Below are 24,997 nucleotides of genomic sequence, written 5' to 3'. Positions count from 1 at the left end.
AATAATAATAATAATAATAATAATATTGTTATTATTATTATTTAAGAAGTTTGAAATCATTTGACAATGGATTAAACAATATATATATACTTTAAATTACAGTATTTTTCACTACTAAATAAATATTTAATAAAAATATAATTAAAGATAAAGTATACGCTATAATCAACAGGGCACTCAATATTCTTGGAAGTTTGTGTGCATTGGAAATCATATTTTTCAAATAAATCCAGGGTAACCCTCATTTTACATACAGTGAAAATTACATTAATATTACAGTGGTCAAATGCATAAAGGCAGAGCATCATTTGAAATCATGAGTTTAAAGTTTAAAGCATTAAATTCTGATGGACTGACCATCACGCAGAGAACACCCGATCATGCTGGATAAAAATGCACACTTCACAAGATCTTACAGCTGTATTTGACAAAGTTTGCAAGGTTTGTGAAATTAAATGTTCATTAGTCATTCAAAGATTTGTTTAAATTATATAAATGCATATTTTGCTTAATTCTGACGGCAAACAAGAAAGTATTATAATGTTTGCCTTTCTATTACTAATAGGCCTGATATAAAAGCAATCATTATAATAATTTCTGTATTTATTCATTCCTTTGTTTAACCGTTCTATCTGATTATTAGACAGACTTCTATCCATATTAGACAGAACTGCTAATGACGACGACGAACAAGAGAGAGAATATGAGCACATGTGAGTTCAGGTGCTGCGTTCTCAGCGCCGTCAAAGTCACGTCTCGAATACATCGGCCAAGCAGAAAAACGTATGGACTAATGCCGATATTTGAAAAATGCCAAATATCTTTCGATATATCAGCCTTGGCAATATATCGGTCGACCACTATTTATTATGGAATTAATTGTATTCTAGTAATCCTCTGTATGAATTATTTTTAATGTTTATAATGTAATTGACAGGCTTGGACATAAAAAAGACATTGAGCCTCCATTACCATATGACCCTTAAATTTTTAAACATTTAAATGAGATTAATAATTACAGTTGCAGTTTCAGTTTCAGTTGCATTTCTTCCTATCAAATAATATGTGATATTTTAACCTGTAAAAGAAAAAAATAAATGTTGCTGGTGTATCATCCTTGTACCCTAAATGTGGACATGCCTTAGCCTTTTATTATTTTATATGAAGCTATTTATATTTATACCAGACTAACCCTAACCCACACACAAACAAACCTTTAAAATTAGCATTTTTTTTTTTTTTTGCATTTGTAGAACAAAAAACAAAAACAAAACAAAACTTTATTTATTAATATGTCTTCAAATGAACCAAAAGGGAGGTTTTGTCAGTCTTACTTAACTTCTAGGGCTAAATTTTACCCCAAAGTATAGCTAAGTAAACCCACACACAGTTTAAGAGCCCTTCAGCCACGACTCATCATCTATTAGTGAAATATGACTCACCTCACCAGGTGTGTTCATTATGGAGGATGATTCAGTATGTGGGTTCGCAGTGTGTGTGTGCAAGTTTGATTTGACAGGAATAAGTGATTCACTCTCAGTCTTTGTATGTTTGGGGTCCCGGCCTTCAGCTCAGTGGTTATATAAAGATGAACACACTCACACTGGGAAAACTGGTTTCTTAATCTGAGAGTTCTGGACATAAAAATAAGGTGAAAAAGTGAGAGCTCACCATCAAGCCTTTTTTTTTTTTTTTTTTCAGGCAAGACTCAGAGAGATGGTCGAAAAGAATCATGTAAACCCATTCTCAAGGTCGAATACAAAACCTCCAGAAACAGGTAAGAGAACACACAGCAATCCCAAACAGACCAATATACAGCTGATAAATCTTGGGGAATGCAGACTTGAGTGCTGTGGATGAATTTAGTCCTCCTATTTGCTTGCGACAGATGTGTCCAAGTTCCACTTGAGAACCATTATTGCCGCTTTATCTTGTCACAAAACAATTAAAGTTTACTGCCTGTTTTATAAAGTCTGGTTTCCTTGGGAGATGAGCAACAAAACATAATTTGAAGAAACTCCATTTTTGATTGCTTGTTTTATTCTTTGTATTTTTTTTTTGCCGTTTTCCCCAGTGCTGTGTTCAAAGAAGTGGTCATGAGTGGCTGCCTCAGTTTTAATGATATTTTAGATTAGCTTGGCTGTAATATTGTTTCCCACCTTTTGTTTCTTCCTATTTGTATAGAGAGTATTTCAGGGTTGTGAAAAAGACTTTAAATTGAAACAATATTTTCCATTTGTTAAGGGGATTTTCAACGTAAAAACAAAGCATAAAACTTGCCTTTTAATAAGATATTAGCTTTTGGTTCTTGCCTTGTTAAAGAAAGAAATTAAGAGAAACTAAAGTGGTTTTCAGTTAACACTTTGCTTATTTTCTGTCTTCCAGTAGTGATGCATTTATTGTCTTCTCCGGGGGTCTTTCGTATGACAAGGCAGGACGGAGACCAACCCTAACCATCATGCATGGCAAAGCCATCACAGTGTTAGAGATGGACTATCCAATAGTGGACTTCCTAGTGCTCTGTGATACGCCTTATCTCAACGGTGAGTGTACTGAACTGTCTGTGAGTTCTGTCTCCTGCTCTCTTCCATATAATAAATTAAATGTTAACATATATTAAAACAGGCAACTGCTATTTTTAAACTCAAATTTTCATAATATTACAGATATTACTGTATTTTATTTTACTGAATACATTCAGTCTTGGTGAGTATAAAAGATGTATAAAATAATACCAAACCAGTACATTTGAATGGTACTGAAAATGCATTGTGAATCAATTACACAAAAACTTTTGAAACGTCCAACCTGAAGGAACAAGTCATTTGTGAATCCGACATCAGTAAGGTGAAATGCTACACGTGAACTGATCCTGAATGGTTTGAGAAGTGACAGCTTCGGCTCTGTTCAGTCAAGGGGAAAGAGTGTATCGCTATATCTGTCTTTTTCTCTTGAGAAAAGCAGATACAGACTAATCCCTGTCAAGCATATGTACACGAATGCACAGAATTTGTTACCCAGAATACAACAGCATACATACGGCAAACATCCAGCAAATATGAAGTGATTTCAATTGGTAATTTTTATTTTAAATTCTGCTTGTTTGTTCATTCTGACCAGTGCATATTCAGCACAGTACATGGCCCTGCATCATCATCACCTGTACGGTTTTCATGAAAGAGAATTATGGATTCTGCTGTGCATAATTGTTACACACAAACACAGAGGAGATAATTAATGCCTTCGTCCCCTTGGTTTCAAGATGTCACCTTCTCATTAGTTTTCCTCACAAAGCTTAAAGCTGAAGTGTGTAATTTATGCACCACCAGAATAAAGACAATTAGAAAAAGAAAGAGTTGTAAGTCAAGGTTTTTTGAACATTCAGTTCGTCTTCTACTGGTCAGACAAACATTTTCGGAGCTGGTCAGGATGCTCAAATAAAAACAAATGGTTGTATCTCACTATTACAGAGATGTTTCACACAAAAATGTAAATTTGGTCGTGAATTCAACCTGTAAGACTTTTTTTCGGTGCAACACAAATTTTCATATAAATGATTTTAATCTTCAAAAATGTCTGTGTATTTTTTCCATACAGTGAAAGTCAGTGGGGTCAAATGGTGTAGTTTCAAACGTCTCCTTTAAATGATTAAAATCCATACATCTATGTTTTTGTGCTCACTTTGCCTCGAGTTCATAGATGACTATTTGAGATGTTGTGTTTGTGTTGACAGAGGTCCAGGAGCCATATGCGGTGGCGGTTCTGCTGGAGAAAGATTTTGTTGTGGTTGATCTATCCCAGAGCAAGTGAGCAATCTCTTCTTCAGCATCTCTTTCTGTTTCCATTGCCAAACTCACACACTTTATGGCTGAATGATGTAACTCAATGTGATGTACTCCAACAACACCTCACACTAGTACTTCCACCAGAGGCAACATCGCTCAACACCCAATACATTTTGTGTCCGTGCGTGTTACTTTTGAAGATGCTTTGTGGAAAAGAGTTGAAATCTGAGTGTGTGTGTGTGTGTGTGTGTGTCTTTATTTGTTAAGAGTAAATATCATTGGATTTGTCACTCATAAACATCCATCAAATGAGTCATTATTAAGAACCAGAGCCAAGGTCAGCCTGACTCTGTCTCTCTCTCTCTCTCTCTCTCTCTCTCTCTCTCTCACACACACACACACACACACACACACACACACACACACACTGGCTGTTTGTCACTCTTTTAAGCATTGCTCCTGCCATAGAAACCCTGCCACTTTTACATCAGATGTTTTCTTTGCTTTAAGGTCATTTCTTCACAAGGACACACTGAAGGAACAAACAAACAGCTGTACTCAAACCCTCTCTAAACCAGACAGTCATCTATAAATTCCATTTAACTTCAACTGTAAAGTGTACTTTGGTTTAGTTTGATGTTCTTTAAAAACATTATTTAGTTAAATAAGCTTATATAGTAAAAGCAGTAAGCCACTCAAGGCTGCAATGTACTGTATTTTAAAATGATTTCATACAGGTACTCTCAAAAATGTGGTCAAATCAAACATAACCTTGTGCTTATTACTTTTATGTCAGCAATAGCAATATGGTAAAGGCACATTCATTAAGAATAAAAAATAACAGTTGCACTTCAAAATTATTATTATGATTAGAATCTAAATTAATACTAATTCTTCTAGTGGATAATGTAGTTCAATTGCATAAATGTGGGTCAGTTGCTTTAATACAGGACTCGTGGGTATCAGTACCTGGTAGCCCACTTAGAGTCGCCCACAGAGCACATTCTATAAATAGCCTCATTTTCTTTTATCATAATAATTCTCGTTCTTATGTATTTCAAACATGTAGCCCTTTAGCACTTTTATCCCTTCTGGTTGCTCTCACTTAAAGTAAGGTTGGAGACACTTGCCTTTTGCTGTTTATGGTCGTCTTTAGCAACATAATGCACTTAAATACAGTTTTCAGTGGATGTACGGTCACGGATATAGGCTATTTTATGAGAAATGAGTCACAATCTTTTGTGTTTCATAAATGCCTGTTATTTATTTTGAAGTCTCTCTCTCCTGTAGTTTTCCTATCTTTGAGAACCCCTACCCCATGGACATCCATGAGTCTCCGGTCACATGCACGGCTTACTTTGCCGACTGTCCCCCCGACATCATACCCGTGCTTTACTCCATAGGAGCTAAACACAAAAAGACCAGCTACAGCCACAAGGTTTGTCAAAGTTCTTCGTTAATCCTTTAATTTTTTGGAGTTTCTCGATGACCCAAATTGCAGCCTTCCATTTGAAGTGCTTAGTGAAACGTATGATCTAATTTGCTCGGCAGTTGAGTGTTATAGAAATGTGTTTATGTGTTTGTGTTCAGGAGTGGCCGCTCAGAGGTGGCACATGGACGGTGGGTTCACAAACATACCCAGAGATAATCATCACAGGGTAAGTTGTAAGTTGTTGTATTAAAAAACACTTCGGGTTTATGTTCAAGTTTAGAGTATTTTTGTATGTTTTTGAAAGAGGTTCAAATGGTTAAAAACAGTTAAGTAAAACAATCATACTGTGAAGTTTTATTACACTTTTAAGTAACTGTTTTCTATTTCAATATATTGTTAAACGTAATTTAAAGTTTTTAAAGTTAATTTTTAGGCCATTATTTTAATTGTAATGGCACACGATCATTCCGAATTCATTTTAATACACTGATTTGCTTTTCTTTTCTTTTCTTTTTGTGGAAATGTGGAAAACTTGCTATTTGGTTCATGATTCTTTAATGAATAGAACATTCAGAAGAACTGTATTTATTAGAGATTCTGATAGTGTTTATAGTATTTAACAAAACATGCTCAAAAAAATTCTGTTTATTTCATATTATATTAACATGAATTTGGTTACTAGGCATTGGAAGAATTTTTTTTTTTTTCTTCTTTTTTTTTTTTTGCATTTCCCATAAGCATCAAGTTGATTAAAATGTGTGTTTTTTCGTCTGAAACTGAATATGTGGATGGCTCAGCCGTCCCAGAGCAACACACTTCATTTTCTCACTTGGATGCTTGTGCATTTATCACATTGTCGCTCACAGCAGTATTGACAGGTACATGGAAAAATATTGGGAGTAAAAACTGAATGTCACACTTGTTGCCAAATCTCCAATGAATGATTTCTAGATATAATACAATAATGAGTGTTTGTATAAATATGGTCACCTTTGACCATGACGACTTTTACAAAATAAACTCTTTTACACTTACTTTTAAACTTAATTTCAACACTTTATCTAATGTATCTACTGTACTAACAATGTCCAACATACAATCATCCAAGACAGATTTTTTTTCATGAATATTACAGTTTATTATCATTTACACCATGTCATATGATGTTGTTATGATGTCATATGTTTATGTAATCTAAAGGCTTGTAATGAAAATTAGTAAAATGCATCTCACAGTATATGTTAAATTAGTAGAACTAAATAAGAAAAACAATGTGCTTGCTTTTCTTGCACCTCAATTTTGAAAGCATTAAGTTTATCTTGACCTTCAGTTGATTTAAAAGGGTTGTTGCGCAGTTAAAATAAATGGAAGTAAAAAAAATAATAATAAAATAAAACACGGCCCACACAAGGTGGCGCTTCCTACCTAAAATAGTTTCACGCCCCTGCCTCAATAAAGTGAAACTTTCCACCCACATGTGGAGGTCATTTATAGTATTTTTATTTGCTTGAAAACTCTGGATTGATTTTTTTTCTTCCGAAGCATGCATTGATTCCGTTTGTTTTCACTTGAAGTCAATGATGTCTAAAATGTCCCCTTCTGCTTGACTCTCATTGGTAAATGTATCGCACTTCTCTGCTTTAATTCAATCGCGCTATTGACCCTGCGTGTTGTTCTCTCTGCCTCTTTTGCCCTCCCGTTTCCACAGCTGTCATTGCTTGCTTTCTCTTAAGTGGTTTAGCACACACACTCATTGGCTCATACGATCGCTCTTTCTCCTTCCTCTTTGTTGTCCCCCTCAGACATGCAGACGGATCAATAAAGTTTTGGGATGCCACGGCGAGTAAGTGTTTTTGCTTTGACAAGCATGTTCCCTCCTTTCAGCCTCATGCTGTTTCTGTCTCACTTTTTTTTCTCTTACTGCTACCCCCCATTATGCTTTTACATATGATTCCTCATTTCATTCTTTACAACTATAACCAAACAATATATGACCAAAATGGACATCCAAATACCAAATATGTGTTGGTTTCACAACCATGGGCATTACTTAAAGGAATATTCCAGGTTCAGTGCAAGTTAAGTTCAGCCGACAGCATGTGTGGCATAATGCTGATCATCAATTCATTTCTCAATTTCTATTGAATAATGGTGCGAAAGAACGAAGTTTATACATTTATTGAAACATTTACATGAATTCTTGTGTTAAAATGTTGTATTCCGCATTACATCAAAACCTGAAACTATTTACTTTGTTACCACTGGTGTTGAGGTGAACAATTCATCTGTGCTTTTTTTTTTTTTTTTACAATTATTAAAACGTTATTGTTACAGTTATCAGTCTTGGACTTTAAAGGGATAGTTCACCAAAAAACACAAATTCTGTCATTAATTACTCACTCTCATATCATTCCAAACCTGTAAGACCTTTGACATCTATGCTTCAACTGTAATTTTATGAAGCTAAGAGAATATTTTTTGTGCGCATTATACAGATAAATAAATAACATCTTCATTCAACAATTTCATTTAACAATTTATAATCTTTTTTCCCCCCTTAAAGTAGACACTAATATTTTATGGTGCCATCATTATGCTACTATTAAGTGCTTTTGATTAAGCTTAACTTGTACTAAATAAAAAAAAAAATATGTCCTTTAAAGTACTGTTTCATCACCATTCATTATGTAATAAGATGTGATGTGGTGATAACCTCCATCTCTGTCAGTCACACTGCAGATGTTGTATAAGCTCAAGACGTCAAAGGTGTTTGAGAAGCCTAAGAGTGGAGATGTGGGACGAAGCGCTGAGCTTGTGGAGGAAGACCCCTATGCCATTCAGATGATCAACTGGTGCCCGCAGAGCCGTATCTTTTGTGTAGTCGGCATCAGCGCCCACGTCATCCTGTACCGCTTCAGCAAACATGACGCCAACACCACCATCACGGTGAGTGTGCTCTTAAAGTGATAGTTCACCCAAAAATGCTATCAACATTTCTTACTTGCGTGTTGTTCCAAACCTTTATGGCCTTCTGTGTAACACAAAATAAGATATTTTGTTTTAATTTCATTGTATGCCACTGACTTTTATTGAATCAAAAAAAAAAAATTGTACTTGTCTTTTGTGTTCAGCAGAAAGAAACTCATTTTGAGTGAACTGTGCAAATTAAGGTGAACCTTTAAGAGTTTGAGTACATGCTATAGATTTGATGGATTAACTTTGTGTTGCATTTGTGTGTGTAGTCCCTAGAAGTGCGACTTCAGTGTGAGATGGAGGATGTCATCTCTCCATCGGATACAGAGAACACTCCATGTTTTTCGGACCCCAGCGGTCTCTCACCTCAACCTCAGCCTCCAAGTCCCCGCAGCAACACCCCAGACAGTGTGCGGGACAGCATCCCTTGCCTCAAGTGAGACTATGCAACATTCCTCACTGTTTATGTTTTCCTATGTAGGACTTGATAAGATGAACTTGCTTACTAGATAATTCTACATTGAAAGTATTAGGTCAGTAAAGTGTAACAGTCAAAACAGATTCCACATATACTGAATCTGAATACTGTCGTCACAGGGTTAAAGATCGGACGATCCGAATGCCTCCTGGGTACCAGGCGGAGCTGGTGGTTCAGTTATTATGGGTCGATGGAGAACCGCCACAACAAATCACCAGCTTGGATTTAAACTCTGCATACGGACTGTAAGTGGCCCTACCTCTTTGAAGTCATCTATTTTATTCAGCCAATAGAATCCTTACTTTTTACTGTAATTTAATAGTGTTTTCCATTTTGCCTTGAAAATGAATACTGTAGTATTTTACTATACAGTGCCATGGCAATACCAAGGTTTTGTGGACTTTACTGTGGTATATGAGTATGGGACAGCAGTTAAGTATAGGGACCAATTCTCACTTTCGACTTCATGTAGTTGCTTATTAGCATGTCTATTATTAACATATTGGCTGTTTAAAGCACATATTTTGCATGATCATATTCTACATCCCTGAAACTAAACTTTACAAGTACCTTAATAACTATTAATAAGCAGCAAATTAGGAGTTTATTGAGGCAAAAGTTGCAGTGAATGGTTTATTAATGGAAATAATTAGACATTAACATTAAGTGTAACTGAGTATGGTAATCAAACACCAGTGCTCTCATGTTTAATGTAATTGAATTTGTCATCATAAAGACTCCAGACTCATGTGTCCAGCTGTTATTCCAGCTTGCAGGGTCTTTGATTTTGATTGAAGTGATAAAACTCTAATTCTAAGTTGGCCTTCTTTTGAATCTTTCACTTGTTGTCATCCTGTTTTGATTCAGTCACAACCACATTCAATCATAATCACTAAAGCATTATTACGAGAAAAGGTTGCCATGCTGATGTCTGGCTACAGTGAGAAAGACTTTGAATTAATTCCAGCAGATTTAATGTCATACAGTCCAAATTTGTGTATGTGTGTCTTGTGAATAGTTTGTTAATGACTGGACCCACAGTGTGAGATTTACCAGTAATTAATGGAACATTTTAAAATAAGTCTCATTTTACACACCCCTTGTAGAACCTGTTGGATGTTTAGCATTTTAGACAACATATATTATAGTTATGTGTTCGTTGGGGCAGAAATAAGGTAAAGACATTTTTATAAAATTTTGAAAAAATATTATAATTTGGTATAACAACTAAAAGCCGTTAAATAATTGTTTCCTGTAATATATTTGAAAGTTTCATTTGATCCAATGCTAAGATGGTTCTGAAGCCGGATGAGAAGCAACGCTTCACGCTGCACTTCTCGTCCGGTCTGCCTCATCTCATCTCGTCTCGTCAATCTTTACATTGTTCTGAGTTGTTGCTAGGTGCCGCAGACAGCGTCCTATACATTGTCCTATCTGTTTTGTCAAACATTCCATTGGGCCAGTGCTAAAAATAAATAAATAATAATAAAAATGAATATGAATGAATAAATGCAATTTATTTGTATTATCCCACTTTAAAAATACAAACAAAAATAATAAAAGAATAATATAAACTAAAGATTCTTCAAGGGAAATGTAAACTGGGCAAAGCTGTGTGATACATTCAAATAGCATATCATATTTAGACATAGCTGTGATCGTTAGAAATATTGTTAGTCATAACTGGACTTTATGATGGGTTTTTGTATATCTAATATGAAACATAGTTGTGTATGCTCAGTGAGTGTGTGTGTTCGTGCAGGTTGGCTCTAGGTAACTGCAATGGTTTGGCAGTGGTGGACTACCTGCAGAAAACCATTCTGCTGTGTATGAACACCCTGGAGCTTTACGGATCCGCAGACCCTTTCCAGCGACTAACACGCTCTCCTCGCAAAAACCGACAGTCCACATCAGGTACACATGCACTATGTGTCTCAGAATCCCACAAATGTTCAAACACAGTGTGTTTCTTTGTAACAAAGCTGTAAAATAAATTTCAGCTATGACCACACGTCACTGGCATGCACCTACAAACATGCTCAGCACTTCATTTCATCAAAACCAGACTTTGCAAATCTCAGGCTGTCTAACATTTAACACACACATACGCACACAGTCCCTCTCTTTAACTGCATGGGACAGACTGCATTCCCGGTTGCCTTCTCTGCATGTCGTCTGTTGTATCTCTGTTGCTGTTGGTCTTTGCCTGAGAACGACACGTAACAGAGAACACAACGTAACCTGCCATACGAACTCGCTGTTACTAATCCAGCACAGATCTCGCTCCACCTGCCCTCCTCTCTCCTCCTACCCCGACTGCTCACACACATACACACTCAAACGACCATCCAGAGAAAGAAGATGTCATAAGTGAAAGCTGAAGATGAAGATCTGTTTTCATAGAGCTTAATCAAAAGGAAGCCGTGGGGAGGCGGCCATACTGGCTCCTCACTTCAAAGTGGTCGCTCTCCCTCCTCTTGTTCAGGCAGCTGTATCTTTAGAAACCAAGAGGCTTTGAGCCGACATGGAGATGCAGAGGTGGGCAGAAAGGTCGTTCGGTGCAGTCGAAGAGTGATTTTGATCCGTAGCTTATGTAAGCTCTCAAAAAAGAAGAGAGAATGTCTTAACGCTCACCCACACACTCAGGCCAGTGTGTATAAAGGGACGGTTTTGTACTCTTTATGTTTTCCAATCCGATAAAAGGAGCGGAGGTCCCACTCAGTTTTTATTCTATCATTGATTTCATTCTTTAGTCATTCTCTATATATATATGGCGGGATCCGAAAGTCTGAGACCACTGATCAGAATGTTTCTATTTTGAAAATTTGAATGCAGTTTATTATTATTATTATTATTATTATTATAAAATTGTCAGTATAATAATAATAAAAAAAAAATTATCACTCATTAGAATGTAATCGTACTTTCGTATTTTAATAGTAATTTTATATTATATATTTTGTTATCTTATACTCACACAGACTACATACAGTATATCTAATTAAAATACAGTGAAAATAGAAATATTGCAAATTATTATTACAGTTTTCTTTTTAAATATATTTAACATATAATTAATTTGTGTGATTTATCTATTCTGATTTGCTGCTCAAGAACCATTTCAATGTTGAAAAGTATTCTTTCAGAATTTTTGATGAATATAATTTTTAAGCATTTATTTAAGATAAATGTATTTGTTCTCAAATGTGATTCAATCAATCAATCAATCAATCAATCAATGACCCCAAACTTTTGAATGGTAGTATAAATATCTTTAAATTGATGTACACCTACACGAGTTAAGACCTATCAGTGACCAATAAATGAATGGACCCTTTTGGTTCATGACGTAAATTAATAATTACTGATTGAGAATTGGTCATAATAAGCTTATTTCATTATTGACAAAAAAAAAAAAAAAAAATGCAGAGCGTATTTGTGTTTTGCTATTAAAAAAATACTTTAAAATCTACAACTTACGTTTATCTCCAGGTTTGAATTTTTTTTTTAAACCAACAGCTTCAGTCTGGTCTGAGACTTTTGGACCCCACTGTATCAGCAGTGCTGCAGTTTGCATTGTGTGTGCAGCAACATAATAAAACTAAAATGCTTACTTTACAATCAACAAAATGCAACATTTTGATGCAGTAACTTCCAGTAGGTACAAAAACAGCAAAGCTCATGTGATCCTGCTGCTGTCAGACTTTCACCCTCAGTTTAGACAGGGGATCCATCTGCAAAACGATTCCATAATACTAATATATACTTATGCTAAATGCATCTTCACATATATATTTAAAGATAAACACTGACGAGAGAAGTCATTTCTGTTTTATGTCAATATTTATGTTTGTTCGTACAATTTCTGTGCCACCTTCCGTGGTGGCTGTTAATCTTGAAAGGACTTTTCCTTATGTTTAGTTCTGTTTTCTGCCTTATTTTGTTGTTTTTGGTAGAAGTATAAAAAGCAAAAGGTTAGGATTCATTTTCCTATTTTCATTCCTTCGTTTTCTCCCTCAGTACACTGGGTCTTGCTCAGATTGCGGTCACGTGCGTTTTGTCACTCTGAGCCTATTTTGTTCTTCTCTCCTCCTGTTTTCCTTCCCTCACTCCATGTCTCCTCTCATGGGTGGCGGTGCTGGGGCATGGGGGCGCTGTTGCAGACTTTTGCATGCGCGGCCTGTCTAACTTTTATTCCGATTCAAAGAAACGGATCCGTACTTCCTACCAGAGTAAGTCATGTCTCCAATGAAACATCGATAGGGGCAACACAACAGCAAGGAGGCAAAGCACAGACAATGGGATGTCATTTATCAAAATGTGTTATTTTGAGGAAGTTTACAATAGGTAGATTTACCATACCATATTAAATTCAATGCAGCGTTATTTATAGTAATTAAATGAATTGTTACAGGATATCACATATTCTGAATTTGCGTACATCAAAACATCCAGTTACAACCTTTGATTGTCTCCTTGCTCAGTGTTTTATTGATTTGTGCCAAAGGTTTGTGTAAATGAACCAATCACAAATGACCACGTTCTCACACTGTGTTAAAAAAAAAAAAAAAAAAAAAAAGACATGACATTACAGGACATGACATGACTTATCCATAAAAAAGAAAGTTTTTGAAAAGAACTTGTTTTTGTATAGGGACAAAAGTCAATATAAAAATATTAATTTAAGTTACAATCATTCTACAGTAAGTGACTTGTGAATTTATATGCAGAAGAACTTTTTTTTGTGTAAATAAATACAAAATAAAATACTCTATTTGTGAAAATGAGGCTTTCACTGCACTTATGTATATGACCATATAAAGTTATAGCTATTATTTAATTAAAAAAAAAAATTGCTAACCATGTACTTTGCAGAAATACTTTAGTTTCTCACACACACACTTTTAAAATGAAGATATTTCTGCAGTGGAGGCCTCATCATGTTTTTACCATCATGCCTTGAGTAACCTCGATGCGTTTTTTGTCTCTCTTGCATGCACACACATGCATGGAATTGTTGTTGGTATTATTACACATGCTTGATTCTGGAGTTAATATACAGAACAGCTCATATTCACAACTGACCGAACAAAAACGCCATGGCCATAAATACCGTATACACCTAGTTAAATGTTTAAAAACTCTCTTATTAAGATGTCTATACTGTACATCTTCCTTGCATCGCTCCAGGATCATGATAGTGTCTCAGACCACATTGTTTGTCCTGGTGATATGATGCATGCAAATGTGTTTGGTGGTCATGGAACCCGATGATTATTGCCATCTTCTTCCTCTTACTATGCCTTCCATATTCCTCCATGGCAGGCCTTACAGAGCTTTCTGATAATCAGGTGTCTTTGGACCTAGAGAGGAGCAAGTCACCCACCTCAGGTAACTCATGACCGCACACATCTATGATAATCTCACCTCCTCTGATAATCAAGCATATGTCTATACTTCTATCTTTGACAGCCATACCCATGTTTGACCACACCCACTTTATATAGTCACACCCTATCATGACCAAGCCTATCTCAAATAGCAGTATCACCTTTGATAATCACAAATACGCCACAAAAATGTTAAAAACTTGATTCCACTTGTGGTGAAAAAGTCACACATTTCAGATTTAATGACCAAAACTTCTCAATTCCGACACTCACATAAACCTTCAAACCTTCATCAAACCAGCAGTTTTCATCTTTTTCTTTTCTGTCCTCTTCTGAGTTTCCCCACAGCACAGGTATTCAGTCCCTGGAGGCTTTTTTCGACTGCTCTTTTACCCCCAATGTCTTTGTTTCTTCCTTCTTCTTCTTTAAAGGAATCATAACCTGTGTAGAATTTTTATGAGGATATGCTCATGTTTACAGAGCTCTACTCATTGTTTGCATCGCCTCAGTGGGATGAACATGACGACAACTACAGTGCTTGTCCTTGAGGATCTAAATAGAGCTCTTGATTTAGAAGAATTCTTTCAGTAACGCTTTGATTTCTCAGGGGAAAAAAATATTGTATTGTGACTTTTTTAAGTTATTATTGTTTGAAATATCAGAGGCACATTTTGTGTGGTGTCTTAAGAATACAAAATGTGCTGTCTGTTTTTCTCTCTCTCACTTCACTCTCATGTCTCAGTGCAGTTGAAGCCTCTGCTTGTTTTCCCAGTTCCCAGCTCAGCAGGCATCCTGAAAGATGCAAGTCGCTTTGGTAAGATGAGCTGAGCTGTAGCCTGACATTAGTAGTTTGAGAGTAAGAAAGGATACATGAGATTCACTTCTGAAATGTGGTGGTGTATCGAGCATTTGAAAAAATAATGAGCAAACCTATATCAGTTTATTTCTTCTGTGGATTACAGAAAAGTTGATGTATTGTTTTCATATAACAGTGACAGAATTGTCAATTCTGGGTGAACAGTTCCTTTAAGATCTCAAGTCTGTAGTGAAGCACAGGCGTCACATGTGTGTGATTTTCTCTAGAATATTCTGTGGTAAAGAACTGGCTGTCAGAACAGTATCCTTTGTGTGTTTTCTTTGGGATTTGTTGTGCTGGCTTCAGGCTGCTGAGTAATTCAGATGTGTTTTTTTTTGTGGAAGCAGCTATTATGACAGGAGTCGGGAAATGGCCTTCTACAATTGGCTGGGGAATTCAGCCAAAAATTGGACTGAGATTCTGGGCATCAGCCACTGAAACATGAAAAGAGATTTTGAAGGACTCTAGAGAAAATATAAATAATGAAGATGAAGGAGAATACTAATACATTATTTGTTTGTGTTTGTTTGTACTGTATTTATTTCATTGCACTCATGTTTGAGTGAATGATGCATGTGACATGCATCACTTTTCCCTCCCTACATTTCGAATATTGTAATTAATATGATTCTGCCTTGATGGTAAGGCATTCCAAATGTTTTTGGAATGTAATGGCAGATTCATTGGCTTGTTAAAGCTATTTTCTGTTTAAGTATCCTACAATTAAATTATATTTTCACTTTTTTTAACATAATCTGGCACAATGACAGCTGATTGGAAAATATGCACAATAATGTACATTTTGTGTGTTATATACTAGTTAAGAAGAATAAATATATTGCCCTTAAATTATATTTTTCATGATATTTGTATTCTTAACATATTATTTTGTGACACCACTGTGTCAGTTCTGAAAACAAGCACACACACACACAATATATATATATATATATATATATATATATATATATATATATATATATATATATATATAGTACAGACCAAAAGTTTGGTCATTCAAAGAGTTTTCTTTATTTTCATGATTATGTATATATATTATATATATATATACACTGGACATAAAGGTGCCCATCGTTAAAGAAGCATTGAAACAGGTAGGGATCAGGAATCCACGTCCTCTGTTAACTTTGTGCCTTACCACAGATGAAAAGATGTTATTTGCACATGACTCTGTTTGTTGTGCTACATTCACAGAAAAAAAAAAAAAAAAAGAAAAAAACCTAATTAACCTTGAGATGATGGAAATTGGCTGAATCAAATAAATGTTTGATGGCACTGTTGTTATATGACCTTTTTTTTAATTTGTTAATACTTCTATTTTAGCTTGTAGATGTGTGCTTTTGAAAGTAGCATTAAGCCAGAACAGATAAATACTGAATGGACTCAATGTTGCGCAGCTGTTTCTGGCGCTGTTTTCATGCGTTTGCTCAGGGGCACGAACCCTTTACCATTACAAACACTTCATGTGCTCACCTCAGCTGATATAAAATGACACTCTGCTTTAGCTGCTAATGTATTTACTTGATCTGAAAAAGGTTGATTTTTGCAACATCATCTCGTCAGTATCATCTCTGATCTCAAGCACACCTCTCAGTCTGCCCTACTCCCCATCAAGTCCAGCAATTGGGCTGCAGTCCACTTTGAAGTTCTCATAAGTGTTATATCTCTCTATCTAGTTGACTAGTTGTTGTTGTTTGTTGTTTGTGCGGGTGTTGTTTTTGTCAGCAGGGTGAGGTGGGTTGCTGAGACCCTGTTGATTGTGGCACATTGCCAGGTGGTTAATAAACTGAAATGTCAGCCATCGACTGTGACCAGCAAATATATTTTTAGAAAAAAGAATGATGAAAGGGAGAAATGGGAGAAAAATAAAGTGGATGTGAAAGGACAGAAAGCAGTAATTTGTTTTCCAATTTTCTGATAAGCTTATTGTACTTGTCTAACCTGCAGAGATGAGTGTGCATTAAACCCCTTCTGAAGCACAAAAGCTTAACTTAATGTGTCATATCATCATGAAATATTTAAAACATCTCCCGATAAAAGATTACTTTTGTGGTAACATTTTCAGTCTAAGCCCTTATATTACAGTATTCTTAAATTTGGTAGTCTGTTTCTAGCTCTTCATTAGCTGGTCTAATTTGGTCATTTAGGTGGTTAAGCTGTTTTTTTTATACAGGGTAGCTAAACGTTAGCTATATGTTCCAAACCACATCTACAACATTGTTTAAAAAAAAAAAAAATAATAATAATAATAATACAAATAAATAAATAAAAGAGCTGGCAGAAAATTACCTGAACATTTTTACGGTGTCACTTCAGCTTGATTGCTGCAGTAGATAAATTACACAGAAATTAAATTTTGGGAATTAATTTTACTAATGTTTTAAATATAAATTAAAAACCAAAGTGAAACAAACATTCAAACATGTAGGGTTAATAATGTTTTTTTAAAGAGTCTCTTAATTGAAAATTAGGCTGCATTTTACTCACCCCCGAGGCAACCTACTGTAGGTGTAATTGACTTTCTTCTTTCAGACGAATCCAGTCGGAGTTATATAAAACATCGTCTTTGATCTTTCAAGCTCTATCACTGCAGTCAGTGGTGATGCATTGCAAAAGATGCAAAAGATGTGAAATAAAAAGTGCCCTTCCATAAAAAAAATAAAATAAAAAAAACCCCTGCTGATTTCAATATAAGCCAAGAAGAGACTGGTTTGCCTTTGCTAAAGTAAGGAACCTTTGGGACCTTTTTAGGATTCTTTGATCGATAGTAAATTTGTTCAGTTTAATGCACCATTGTTGAGTAAAATAATTGATTTCTTGCCATAGTAATAATAATAATAATAAATGACTTTCTATGGCATTTATATTTTGCCTTTTTTAGACTGGAAAGAACATTTAATTTGCTTTTCATTAAAAATATTTAAACACTTTTTTTAGATACCAGATGTGCTGTCACCTTTTACTTTTATCTGTTATCCCGTAAAGTCAATGTAATGTAAGCTGATGCAGCAGCACAGATGGGTGAAACAATGTGGGCAGTCCTGAGCTCATATCGGCATAAAATGACGAAAAAAAAAAAAAAGAAGCAGTATTTAAATGAGAGCAAAAAATAAGCTTTTGGACAGAAGTGCAGATGGTTCCACAAAAAAAAAAAAAAAAAAAACACGAGGAAGGCCATTATTGTTAAAGCAGAATAACCAGTCCTCTGATACACTTGTTATTCTCTCACAACGCTGTTCTCTCATCTTTACCCTCAGCAGTCTGGCATCAATTCACACAGCAATCATGATTTTTACTCTCAGGTCGACACCTGCAGTGATTTGTGAATTCATCCTGTCTAACGAGGTTAAATGCAGCGAGAATCTCCGCCATTCTGTGTGTGCTGAAATGTCCTCAGTATTTGAACAAATAAAAAGAAGAAAGTCAGTTGCTGCTGAAAAGAAAAATGATACTAGATATTTTCCAAGGTTGAGATGGCTTTTCTAATAAAAGCACATTAAACAAAGGTCTATGCAATGGCATGCCTAAGATTTCTCAAATGTTCTTTATATACACTCACCTAAAGGATTATTAGGAACTCCTGTTCAATTTCTCATTAATACAATCACATGGCAGTTGCTTCAATGCATTTAGGGGTGTGGTCCTGGTCAAGACAATCTCTTGAACTCCAAACTGAATGTCAGAATGGGAAAGAAAGATGATTAAAGCAATTTTGAGCATGGCAAGTTTGTTGGTGCCAGACAGGTTGGTCTGAGTATTTCACAATCTGCTCAGTTACCGGATTTTCGTGCACAACCATTTCTAGGGTTAACAAAGAATGGTGTGTGTAATAATATAAACTCCATAATCATCGGGAAGAAGGAGGTGGGAATCGGCGCACAATCAAATGAAACTTTAATAATCAAAAATAAACACAAAACAGCGCATCAGCCCCTCACGGATGACTGATGCGCAAAAATAATAAGCAAAACATAAACTAAATGCCCAGGCCTGGTCCTCTCTCGTCCTTCACGGTCGTCGCTCCAGTTTTATATCCTTCCATCTCCTACGTGGGACTCGAGACCGGTGGTGGGTCGCAGGTGTAGCTCATCTCCAATCACTACACCTGGCCTCACTCCTCGTTCCCACGTCTCTCGGCCCCGCCCCATTCGTCACAGTGTGAAAAGGGAAAAACATCCAGTATGCGGCAGTCCTGTGGGCGAAAATGCCTTGTTGATGCTAGAGGTCAGAAGAGAATGGGCCGACTGATTCAAGCTGATAGAAGAGCAACTTTGACTGAAATAACCACTTGTTAAAACCAAAGTATACAGCAAAGCATTTGTGAAACCACAACACGCACAACCTTGAGGCGGATGGGCTACAATAGCAGAAGACCCCACCGGGTACCACTCATCTCCACTACAAATAGTAAAAAGAGGCTACAATTTGCACGAGCTCACCAAAATTGGACAGTTGAAGACTGGAAAAATGTTGCCCGGTCTGATGAGTCTCGATTTCTGTTTAGACATTCAGATGGTAGAGTCAGAATTTGGCGTAAACTGAATGAGAACAAGGATCCATCATGCCTTGTTACCACTGTGCAGGCTGGTGGTGTAATGGTATAGGGGATGTTTTCTTGGCACACTTTAGGCCCCTTAGTGCCAATTGGGCACCGTTTAAATGCCACGGCCTACCTGAGCATTGTTTCTGACCATGTCCATCCCATTATGACCACCATGTACCCGTCCTCTGATGGCTACTTCCAGCAAGATAATGCACCATGTCACAAAGCTCGAATCATTTTAAATTGGTTTCTTGAACATGACAATGAGTTCACTTTACTAAAATGGCTCACACAGTCACCAGATCTCAACCCAATAGAGCATCTTTGGGATGTGGTGGAACGGGAGCTTCATGCCCTGGATGTGCATCCCACAAATCTCCATCAACTGCAAGACACTATCCTTTCAATATGGGCCAACATTTCTAAAGAATGCTTTGAGCACCTTGTTGTATCAATGCCACGTAGAATTAAGGCAGTTCTGAAGGTGAAAGAGGGTCAAACAAAGTATTAGTATGGTGTTCCTAATAGTCCTTTAGGTGAGTGTAAGTCATGTAACAGATTCAAAATTATGTTCACAATCAAAAGTTACTTTAATTAAAACTTATAAAGAGGCATGTAAGCATTTAAGCACCATAAGTGTTTAATTACCATCAGCTAATTAAAATATACATATTTTAAAATAACATAAACATAATTATTTATATATATATATATATATATATATATATATATATATATATATATATATATATATATATATATATATATATATATATATATATATATATATATATTAAATATGATTATAATATTACTATTAGATTATTTTAAAAATCCATGTGTGATGTTCGCCATTTTTAGCATCCTGTTATGAATCCCAGTGACCTTTTACAAGCTGTTTGGCTGTATTCAATTGAGCCTGGGATGTGACAATGACTGTGTGATCTCTGATTTCCAGCACCCTACACCCCTTCCCTCCATAATGACCCTCGAGGCACAGGGGAACCTGTGTCCAACCTCCGATCCTGCCACTACAGTCCTGTCTTTTACCTGTTGGACAATGGTAAGAATGTGCCCAGCCCCTTAAAAACACCCACACACAGCAAGCCCGTGGCGGTGTGGGTGTTTGTTTGGGGGTTGCATGCTGCAGTAGAGGTAGCCTCACGCTCGTAGTGCCCTGTGCTACGCTCCATGCTGCTGAGGTGTAGGTGTAGGTGTGTGTGAGTATGTGTAAGTGTGCTTCACGTTTGGCTATTGTAGGCATGTGTGTGATTGAGGCATGGTAATATGTATTGTGTGTGTGTGTTGATGAGAGGGGTGATATTGTGCGTATAGCCCAGACAGAGCTTTGATCATTGAGGTCTAGTAGGGTCAGATCTGTAAATAAAGTGTGTTTTAATTTTTGTCATATGTTCTTAATTTTTTTAAACAGGAAATGTTCTATTCAGTACTTGCAAACAAACAAAAAAAAAAAAAATAATAATATAAATGTATTAATAAATCTTGATGGAACAACACATTAAATGGGAAACAAAATTATACAATTAGTTTGTTTGGTTTTATTGGAAATGATACAAATATATGAGGTGCTAAGCTTTTTACCCATATTCGGGTACAAATACTTAATCAAAAGTAATAAATTTTGCATTAATATTTAAGTTAATACTTGTTCAAAACAATCACTTCAGCAAAGATTGTACCATTTTCTGTCAATGTTATTATTTCAATAAGTTAAATAATGTAAATTATGTAAAACATACATACACTTATTGTACAAGTACAAAATATAAAAGACAAAAATTCTGATATAATAATTTAATATGACTATACGGTAGAAACAATAAATATTTTTTATGATATGATTAATACCATATTTTAAAATATGATGTTTTCGTGCTTCTTAGTAAATTATACTAATCACTAAATCTTATCTCAAAATGGAAAACTCAGCCAAATATTCCACGTCAATTATTGCACCTTTGGCCCCAACAAATGCACCTTCAGCCCCATTGTACCCTACATTTAAAATTTAGCTTGAGTATGATTAACAATAATATATATATATATTTTTTTTTGAGACATTTACAATAGCTTAAATTGAATTCATTGTTTAACTAATTTTACCAATTATTAGTGCTCTATTGATCTCTAGATTGATAAAGTTTAAGTTAATTAATGAAAGGCATAGCAAATAGCTACATTTTTTTTTTTACTCATAGTTGTGTAGATGCAACTAATGTAAATGAATTTAACACTAATGTGCCAGACTGCAAAGCTTTGTCTCCTAGAGCATGGCAGAGAGAATGACTACAAGCATGATAATTATATGCTAATAATGCCTTTGTTCACTTTAGAAAATGTGTTGCATGTGAATGGCCTTAGTGTTGGCTCACTTTAAAAAAAAAATAATAATAAATACTGGGTCACTACAAAGGTGACCAAATTGGTCATGCTAAGTAGTGACGTATTATTTTTTTTTTTTTTTTTGGCAGACAGAAGTAAATGAATGTATTTTTTGATGAAAGACTTACAAGAGTGGAAAATACTGATTTGACATTTTATTTCAGCAGCAACAACACTGTGGCTCAAAAATGCTAATGCATGCTTCTGAGAATGAAATTCCTCTGAATTCATCGTAGAGTCTGGCGTCTGCATCTTTACTCCTGAAGTATATCTGCCTCAATGAATTAGCGGAAAATGACGTGAGCTGAAAGCAAAGGAGTCGGTAATTCTTGCAAGTTGCAGTGCAGGATAGCAGAAGACATTTTTTTTTAAGATGTTTCCAAAAACAATCCCAAATTACCATTCATCGAGTCAGGCTCACAGAGGAGGTCAACAGGATTGGAAGCCATGGGTGCTCGAAACGTTCTAACGAGCAGCTAAACAACTCCTGAAATTGTGCCCATGAAAAAAAAAGCAAAAAAACAAAACAATAATACAGGGTGGCCACTTGAGGTTCTGATGTTGAAATCAGCGGATGCCAGCTGTAATGTTTGCCATTGTAGCTGTGCCACTGGATAACAGTAACAAAAGATGTCCAACATGGGTTTATTAAGACAGAGTCTATACACACAAAATGGCTTTAATGTGCTGCTCTCATATCAACGTGTACTTAGCCCACATTTCCTGTGGATCTGTCTGGTCCATGTTTACACACCTGCACATGTGTGCACAGACTGATTTTATCATGTATAGAGTAATGGGGAAGCATTTCGACATCTAAAGCACACTTTATTGATCCCAGAATGTTAATTACTGCAATTTTCAGGAGCAATTTCCGCTTTGTTTTATGCTCAAATCTCACCCAACTCCACATACATGGAAGAAGAGATGGAGAGAGAGGATGATAGATCTCCTCTATTGGTTTGGGTTTACTAGTATGGATCCAATTAGCAGGGGGCAGTTAATGCCACAAGTGCATTTATAAAAATCATCTTTCATTGAAATTGAAAATTTTACATTTTTGCAAGTAACATAAAGGACTCGCGTGTAAAACGGGTGGCCCTTCTCCAGCCAAGATGAATGGGAAGTGCTAATGGATAGGCTTACACCAAATATTTTAGACCTCTTTGGTCAACATAGGAAAGCAAATTGCATTCATCAAATCATTTCGTGGAATCCATAAGGTGGAAAAGCCTGTTGAAAAATGACATTCTAAAATTCCCCCTATCATTTAATCGAAATGATGCTTAGGAGGAGAGTGTCATCTTGGGAAGTATTCTGCTCGATGTGTTTTAGTGTTCTGGAGTACATCATATAAATAGAGACTTTGAGAGACGTTCTTTGGGATACCATGCCTGGTTATTACATTTCTGTTGCCTGCATAGCCATTGGAAACTGCTGTTGAATTAGTATTTTGGATCCACTCCTACATATTTGTTCAAATTTTCTTTTAAATGTCCATTTCAGCCAGTAATCTTTGCCATATTAGACATTTAATTCACTGGTACACTAGTAACCTTTGCGGGGCCGAAAATGCTTGCAAAATGTTGACCTCACTTTTTTTTTTATCTGATGTACACTTTAATTTGAACCTCTGTGTTTGTTTTACTAATTGTGTATGCATGCACACATGTAATTGGTTTCTGTGTGGTTTTGTGGTTTCTGATCAATACAGTACAATAGATCCAATCTCTATATTTTACATTGATTTTAACTGATTCATGCATTATTTCCACTATCAAATGGAAGGAAACGGAAATGAAAAAAAATGGGATTTCAAGTTATGCACTTATCAACTTATGCTGGATGCATGTGGTTTGTGGCTTGTCTAAAACGGAGACAAAATCCCGTTTATCTGGTGGCAGTATGTGATCAGCGGCAATTGACTGTCCGAATGAAACATTACATGTCAGTGTGCACACCTGCATGGTGTTACACTGATATGATGTTTCTTCTTTTTTTATTTTAAATTTGGCCTTAAGTCCTTTATTTTGGCCTTTTGGTTTTGTTTTTCTTATCTGGATTAAATTGTCCCCCCCCCCCCCCTTTCTGTCCCTATTTTTGTTTTCAGTCAAGGGACCAGGGCAGAAAGTTAAGTCTACCAGACAGACTCTTAAGGACTGATTCTTTGGTACGGTAGGCCGAAAGCGAGCAGACCTTTTGCCTTATTCTTGCCTTCGATGCATTAACTTTCTCTGTTTCCATCCTGTTGAGAATGACATGATGAAGCCATTTTTACAGTTTATATTTAATGCATTTTATTCTTTCCCTTTCTTCTCATTTGAATTCATGATGTGGCTGCAAAATTTACCTCCTCACATCTCTGCGTGTGGCCTTTTTATTTTTATTTATTATGCTTCTCATGTACATTTTGCAAGTGTTTACAAAGGTGGTTTGTTCAACATACTCATTCTTAAGTTAAGAAAGGTATCACTCTGAAACCTTGCTCTTTCGCGACTGGGTTCATCCTTTACGTCTTAAAGGCATTGCTCCATTCTATCCTCAGACATGCTCTAACCCTATTGGACCATTCTCTAACTCTATGATAAGCCTGCTCATATTGTGATTGGACCATCTTCTACCTCTGAACGACATGCACTAATGTATTTGAGATCATTCTGCAAGTGAGCTGCCTCATCGTGACTTGGATCATTCTTCAGCCTTGTACGGAAATGCTCCGAATTGTCTCACTCTGTCTCTTTCGCTAAATATCTTTCCTTGTTCTCTTTTCCTTTTTCTTTCCTGTCTGGCTTTTTGTTCATGCTAGGCTGTGACTAACATACCTCTCGCTGAGGGCTGAACAATTTCCTCTCCAATTTCTTGTGCCAAACTTGACCTAATGTGTAATAATGAAAGTGTTCTTTCAACAGGTCAAGCTGTGCAGCATTACAAAGGAAAATAGACCATCTGGGCCATGAATGATTACACTTGTTTCCAATCCTCGAAGGTTTCGATTTGCGCTTGGAAAAATATTAGAACTTAGAAAGCGAGTCTTGAGTCATTTTGTAATATGAAAATATCTTGTAGGTTTAGGTCATAAAAACAGAAAAAGGACCTAAAAATCAATTCTTATTAGA

At 35.9% G+C, this 24,997-nt stretch overlaps 1 protein-coding gene across 1 annotated transcript in view; it reads left to right on the top strand.

Annotated features, from left to right (window-relative positions):
• Nucleotides 1–24,044, top strand: part of LOC113082465 (syntaxin-binding protein 5-like) — a gene marked incomplete at its 5' end in the record, with an annotated part of 88,554 nt that extends 64,510 nt beyond the window's left edge. The window contains 14 exons of the mRNA XM_026254103.1: nt 1,702–1,777; nt 2,386–2,543; nt 3,734–3,806; nt 5,076–5,223; nt 5,376–5,443; nt 7,020–7,060; nt 7,946–8,163; nt 8,460–8,626; nt 8,788–8,913; nt 10,431–10,582; nt 12,832–12,900; nt 13,994–14,059; nt 20,437–20,541; nt 23,992–24,044. Of these exons, the coding sequence (XP_026109888.1) occupies nt 1,702–1,777; nt 2,386–2,543; nt 3,734–3,806; nt 5,076–5,223; nt 5,376–5,443; nt 7,020–7,060; nt 7,946–8,163; nt 8,460–8,626; nt 8,788–8,913; nt 10,431–10,582; nt 12,832–12,900; nt 13,994–14,059; nt 20,437–20,541; nt 23,992–24,044 (1,520 nt within the window). The remainder of the gene's footprint in view (nt 1–1,701; nt 1,778–2,385; nt 2,544–3,733; nt 3,807–5,075; nt 5,224–5,375; nt 5,444–7,019; nt 7,061–7,945; nt 8,164–8,459; nt 8,627–8,787; nt 8,914–10,430; nt 10,583–12,831; nt 12,901–13,993; nt 14,060–20,436; nt 20,542–23,991) is intronic.
• Nucleotides 24,045–24,997: the final 953 nt, after the last annotated feature.

The sequence above is a fragment of the Carassius auratus genome, unplaced genomic scaffold (genome assembly GCF_003368295.1).
Source record: "Carassius auratus strain Wakin unplaced genomic scaffold, ASM336829v1 scaf_tig00036192, whole genome shotgun sequence".
Taxonomy (NCBI): domain Eukaryota; kingdom Metazoa; phylum Chordata; class Actinopteri; order Cypriniformes; family Cyprinidae; genus Carassius; species Carassius auratus.
This window is presented reverse-complemented; position numbering and strand designations above follow the sequence as displayed.